General features: G+C 41.1%; 1 protein-coding gene across 1 annotated transcript in view; it reads left to right on the forward strand.

The window, feature by feature from the left end:
- Window positions 1-1,910: 1,910 nt before the first annotated feature.
- Window positions 1,911-6,538, forward strand: part of T265_00661 (hypothetical protein) — a gene marked incomplete at both ends in the record, with an annotated part of 57,917 nt that continues 53,289 nt past the window's right edge. The window contains 2 exons of the mRNA XM_009164489.1: window positions 1,911-1,956; window positions 1,996-3,023. Of these exons, the coding sequence (XP_009162753.1) occupies window positions 1,911-1,956; window positions 1,996-3,023 (1,074 nt within the window). The remainder of the gene's footprint in view (window positions 1,957-1,995; window positions 3,024-6,538) is intronic.

A 6,538-nucleotide genomic window follows, 5' to 3' on the forward strand; every position in this document is an offset into this window, starting at 1 on the left:
TGTGCCTGGGTATGAGTAGTATGTGAATGAGCAAAAAAATGAAAAAAATTATTTCCATGGTGTTTTTATCCCATTGTTGCTCGCTATGAAGCTGTGTCCCAGCAACTCGGAAAGACGTCCTTGGATGCATTGTAGGCGCGTCACATAAAGTTTTCAGTTGATGGGGTTTTCAGAATGCATCCGAGAAAAAATCTGCAGCGTCAACTACACGCAAGAACGCTTGCATTGCTGAACACGAAAATCGACGAAGCATCAAACTTTAAATTCAGGTGAACTACCAAAAACTTGGAAATTTCACACAACAGTAGATCTGTCCATTATAGAAAAATCTAAGATATGTTCCTCGAGTGAGTGCGAAATTTGATTTCTTCTAAAATGGTTGAGTCGTTCTACAATTCCCGCTAAAAAAAACAAAATGTCAGAGGAGCGGTACCTGAAGGGCAAAGACAGCCGGCACACTCTCCGAAGCCTGTAACCAATGAGTGATGAATCTAATGGAGAAAACATAATCTGGTCAGGCGTCAAGCCATAGATTTTTGTTTTGAACGCACATAATGTATTTCTGTGTAAAAATGTTTTCTAGTGATCCACAGTTATTTTTGTTAATTTTTTTGTCAGTCACAGATCTGTGTTGATTTACAACGAAAGTCACACGATGGGAGAAATTCTAGCATGTGAATTTCCGAATCTGATGTTGTATTCCTTTTGTTCGTCACCAAATATTCCCGATCAGTTTATAGCACCAAAAAGACGTCAGCGGCAAAAATAAGTACAGATAAGACAGGATAGCAGCAAACGACACCTGGGTAGGCCAAGGAGTGGTGGTTAGATTTGCCTGATAACAGAAGAACAAAATTTAAAATGGATGGCTTGGCCTTAAGGATAATCTGTAACCCAGAAGGGAAAGCATAAGGGTCGAGCTATATTAGACCTAAGAACTTGGAAGAATTCAATTGAATTTACCAACAGAGCTGATCATGCCCTCCACATATCAGTGCCCATCTCCCACTTCAGCACTTAGCACTCTTAACATTGCCGGTGGGTTCGGTTACACTTACGTTACAGTTAACACTTGATCTGTCCCGTTTCTTGTTATTCTTTGGAACAAGTGCCAGACGTGAACCACAAAGGAATAGTTGTGTTGAATTTTAGTGTCATCGTATGCATTTCGCATCTGTTGTAGATATCATCATGTCTGCTTTTGAAAATGGTACTTTCAAAAGCTGTCTACCGAGTTTCTATCGATTTTTCACGGATGTGTTAAAAATTGCTCCGCCAGCTGGTCGATAGAATGTGACCCTATCCTCACTTCACTTATCGTAATACGTAGCAAGGATTGTATGAGCGAGCTCTCTGGCTTATCGGTTTCATGTGCCGTGACCAAAAGACATAATCGAACTTGAAATTCAGTTGAAAAACACTTTCATACTTATCACCGAAAAATCTGCAAGGTAACACATAACTCAAAGACTTTTATTAGATTGACAGATTTCGCTGAATAGGTGAGTCTTACGTTTGTGTTTTCTTGCCTCACAAGAATGATTTTCTGTATGGTTGCGCGTGAACACTTCTTCGCTCCCACTGCCGTCAAAGTCATCCGCCTGGATACGAGTGTTTTTTTTTACAAGCGACAGCTTCGTTTGCCACGGCCGTTTTTCGTCTGACGTCATGTGTATCAACTAGATTATGTTAATTTGAGGTCAGTTTTAGACGCGCACACACCCAGGCACTATTTATACGGTTGCCAAACGGTCGGCACAACTTTGGAAAGGGACTTCCACACTGCGAACAACTCGCACGGTCGGCTTGGTAGCCTATTTCAGAACTGTTGGTATTTTATAGTGTTGCTGACAGACCAAGTGCTTCTAAATCGACAGCAATAGGTGCAAGTGACAGTCACATTTTCTTGAATGAGTAAAATGTCAAACAAGGATACAGGAAATTCCATTGAAACAAGTAAGTTAAAGATGTTTAACCGCTGTTATCTAAATTAAGATGACGTTGAAGCTGCTATCGTGGATGAAGTAGAATGTAACGATTCAGACACCACCTACTGTGTGGAGAACTTTAATTACCAGGTGTTTAGCGGTACAACGGCTTCAGTTCCACCTCTGACCAAGCCACAGAAGGTCAAGTACTCATTCAAACGCCCCGGGTTGATTGCCAGACAACTTTCCTACAAACTTCGGTCAATCAACTGGAGTGCAACTAAGGAGCAGCTCTCTATTAAAAGCAACTCCCCGATGCAGTTATTACTTCTAGCGGTTTTGATTATCCTGTTTTTCGTTATTTTAACCTTGTTAATCTTGAGTCAGAAAAACCTGAGTGCCGAACGCTGGCTTCGTACGCACCAGTGTCAGTCGTACCGCTGTCTCAACGCCGCTGGTCTAATGTTTGAGAAATTGAACAAGTCTGTCTCACCATGCGACAATTTTTATCAGTACGCTTGTGGACAACACTTTCAACCACATCATCCCACCGCGCAACCGGATACGCCAAATGCCCAGGGAGGTCAAGCGTATCAGTCAGGTTTCAACAGTGAAGCTGTAATGTATCTCAATAAGGAAAAGGCTGGGAAACTGCTGCGAATTCACCGACCGGCCATCGATCATCTAACCCAGATAAACATACATGCTATTATCTCTGGTATGAATCACATCTACTCCACTCAGTACACAAAAGCCAATTCGGCCAAGTACAAAGTTTCACAATGGTATCAATCTTGCACGCACCGGACAATGAGAAATTGGTATGGAACTCGTACGTTCCTTTCCACGGCGGTGCCAGCACTTGGTGGTATTTGGCTTCTTGATAGGAATGCTACTAACGATACCGGGGCGACAGCAGCCACAAACGACTGGCCAACTAGATTCTTCTGGAGTACTGCTCTCACAAAGGACATAGCAATGAAAAGTGATTGGTCATGGATGGAATCTGTTAAGAAGCTACAAGCGGCGCTTCATGTACCCGCCTTTGTAGACCTCAGCGTACAGTCTGATCAACAATCCATGCCGATAGTCTATGTAAGTCTGTCGATTTTTTGATAGCCAAACGTTTACTTTAAATAAATGATGTGGGGTAAACGACGAAATCAGTGATGTAGACTAAACTATAATTGCTTGTGCTTCGGAGACGCCTATCCTGTTTGATGGCTTGCCATTGAATTGCTAAATAACGTGAGAAACGAGTGGTAACTTAGTGGCCCAACCATGGGAGTTCAGCCAGTACACTGTTAGATGAAGTGCGTTTTGATTTTACATCATTAAAAATGGTGGGAAACAGAAAACAGTAACAAAGACTATATTAGCAATGCCATTTTCAATTCCAGCTTAATTATAAGACTAAAAATTGTGTGAGCGTGTGTTTTTATGCAATCAGTAATATTTTCACATGTGACGCTCGTAAGTATCCACAATCAAATCTTCCTCTATGACCTCCCTCTAAAAATATTAGGTTTGGAAGAACGCAACGAACAGATTCCTAATGAAAACTCGTCGGTCTGTATGATTCTGTAATTGTTCGTGATTCACAGTATACCCAGGTGCAGAATGATAGAAATTTGTCACTTACTGCACCCTTTCCCTATATTTCAAACATTTGTTTTCGATGTTAAAAATCTTCCGCCTGGGGTTTCACGATATACTGTTACTTTGCATTTATCGCAGAACAGTAATAAAAACAGGGGAGTCGGGTTCTCTACCACTTGATAGTTTTTCAGAGAGTTGGCTGTGTGAGAAATATTTCAGTTGCTATAGATACTTCCGTTTAAAGGTTACGTATGCAATTTGATAAATAAATTCTAGTAGAAACCTTCAACAACGTTCGATGTGCTCTGATGGCTGTGCCTTGCGATGGAGATCCAACAGAGGCCAAACATGAACCTTTGCTTCCCTGGAATTCACGATGTTGGCTCGCGTAGATACACAGATCTTCAGTGTTGCTAGCGCACACCTTAGGTTGGAGAGACGGGTTAAATTGCAATACAAGATGTAGTCGTGTCAATGGTACAGGTAGTTATTTTCATCAGGTTTTGTGGTATCTGAACAGCCACCACAACGATTCGACATGGAATCCTTTTGTATTTAAAAAATTTGGGTCACTATGTTTTCAGAGAAAGACGTGGTGAACCAAATGAGATCCATTATTTAAAGTATGCCATCCTTGTGATGTCGAGTTCAAAGATATAGACCATGAAAAATCCTCCCAGTAAACCGCTTCGGCACTAAATGTCACGGTGTTGAATATCCCTGGTGTAATTCAGAGTAGTTAGATAAATCCCCCATAGTAAAATGACCCACAGCCGATTGGAGAACATAAAAAATGACGATAATATCAGAAATAAACATTCCAGTCCAACGAGAAGAAAGAACAGTGGATGATCCTCTGAAACTTAATTTGGTGACCGTGAGAGATTTCACGGAATCCAAGCGGAAAATTTTAGTTTATATTGTTTTTGGCTGAGTGTACTACACAATGGACGTCTTGTGTCGCAGCTGATACTCTATTCGGGATATCGCATTATATTTTCTATATAAAACACACAATCCTTCGACAGCTGTCCAAGAGCAGTAGCCTCATAAGTAGTGTGTTTCGTAAAGAAGACAGCCGGCAACCGTTGTTCACCTGTGAATTTGTGTGCATTGGATGTGAGCTACTCTCACCAGCCTAAAGCTGAAGTCCATATGACCGCATCTCTTTTGGAAACGTTTTCCCCCGAACGTCTTATAATCTCAGTGAGCGAATGCTGTAAATTTCGAAAAGTTTCTTCGTGTCATATAAAATAAGTAAAACCGACTGAGACACAGTGTGCTCAGCCTTTGCATGATTCTTCCCGCAAAACGGTTTTCGGGAGTTCTCAGACCCATGATGTAGCGTGTGAATTCCTATAGCTTTAAGACTAACTTCAATCCTGTTGAGGTGGTGAACCAAACACCGTTAAAGATTGGAGTATACAAGTTGCTCATAGATAAAACATGTTCTCTAGGCTTCGAAAATACACGATGGACTTCCTCAGCCAGTTTGGCTAAAGGTGGAGAGTACTGTAATTAGCTGCTCTCTCTGCACCCCTTTAGCTACCCTTATTTATTGTGATTCACTCCAACAATGTATAATATTACTTCGACCCCTCAAGGTTTACAGATTCAAAAACGCAAATTACGACCACCGCAATTCGTAAAATGTCATGGAAATTGAAAGTAATAGTTCGGTACTCATGACAGGTTTGTGAAAAATGCAGTCAAGCTTATTACATAGGAGCCTCTACGTTATTCAAACTGTAGTTTACTAATAGAAGCTGTTTGTTTGTATATTCCACTGTTCATTTGTTTCTAAGCAACATTCAGAAGTTAGACAACTATGCTGAAAACATGAAGTGTAACTGTCCGGGGTCTTTCCTATCTAGCCTCCCATAGTTGTTATCGGTAGACGTAATTTGTGACCTCAATCTACTAACTAGGTTGACTTATAGGAGAGTTCATGTAGCGTGTGCAGGTAAAAATTAGCATCTTTTGTAAACATACTTGCATGCGAACGTAGGCTGAGAGCGTACATTCTGTTACGTATACCACTGATGTGCAGTGTCTCCGTAACGGTATGACGGTGACTGAAAACTGACGCAGTGGGTACTGAGTCGTACAGGCACTAGAACGTTCATAACACCACGCTTAGATTCAACGGGCTGAGAAACGTCGTGTGCTCAGGGCGTATCTATACTGACTGAATGTAATTTCGATAGGTGGATCTGCTCTGTGCAAGAGCCCACAATGCTTTGCTAATGAAATTCGGGTCACACATGATAGTAGACTTTCGGTTCAGTTGCTGAACTATTTGAATTTACACCCACCCTCCTGAATGTTACACTTTTTAGCCCGAAACTCTGACACTTGTCTACACCACCTAAATACCGTATTACGATTCTTAACTCCATATCAGACACCATCCCTCCTTCCACAATTTCTACAAGGGTGACTGCCAAGAAACAGAACAGTAAATTATGAGATTGGTGCTTCTCACAATCAAACTCCTTGGGGTGGAACAGAGTTTCGCACGATAAAATTTCAACGATAATAAGTCACCTCTCCTTGCTGCGAGCTAAATCATACGAATTAATGTTGACGCTCCGAAGGGGATAACCTACTGAGTAAGACGGGGAAGAGTACGGCTTGTTACTCTTTGACAAATCAAAATTCTGAGGAGTTCTTACCTTACTCCACCTAAATCTCCCATCACTAACGTGCCTAATGACTACAAAATAGTAGAGATCTGTTTGTGGCAAGCTTGATTACTCCGAATCAGGGTCAAAGAACATTTTTAACTGTGCACCAGAAAATCATGTTGACATTTTATTTTTAGGATCTAGAATGACATAGAATTAATGAGAAATCGATAACTTCTAGTTTCATTGTCTTGCGCGACTCTTTCAGTGTGAATTCTTTAATGAGGGTGAAATGTTTTAGGGCACAGTGTAAGATGTAAAAAGTTACTGATAAATGTTTCGAGTCTTACGCCACATTAAGGGGCTCCGGATTGTGAGTTACTG

Source organism: Opisthorchis viverrini, assembly GCF_000715545.1.
Source record: "Opisthorchis viverrini unplaced genomic scaffold opera_v5_6, whole genome shotgun sequence".
Lineage (NCBI taxonomy): Eukaryota > Metazoa > Platyhelminthes > Trematoda > Opisthorchiida > Opisthorchiidae > Opisthorchis > Opisthorchis viverrini.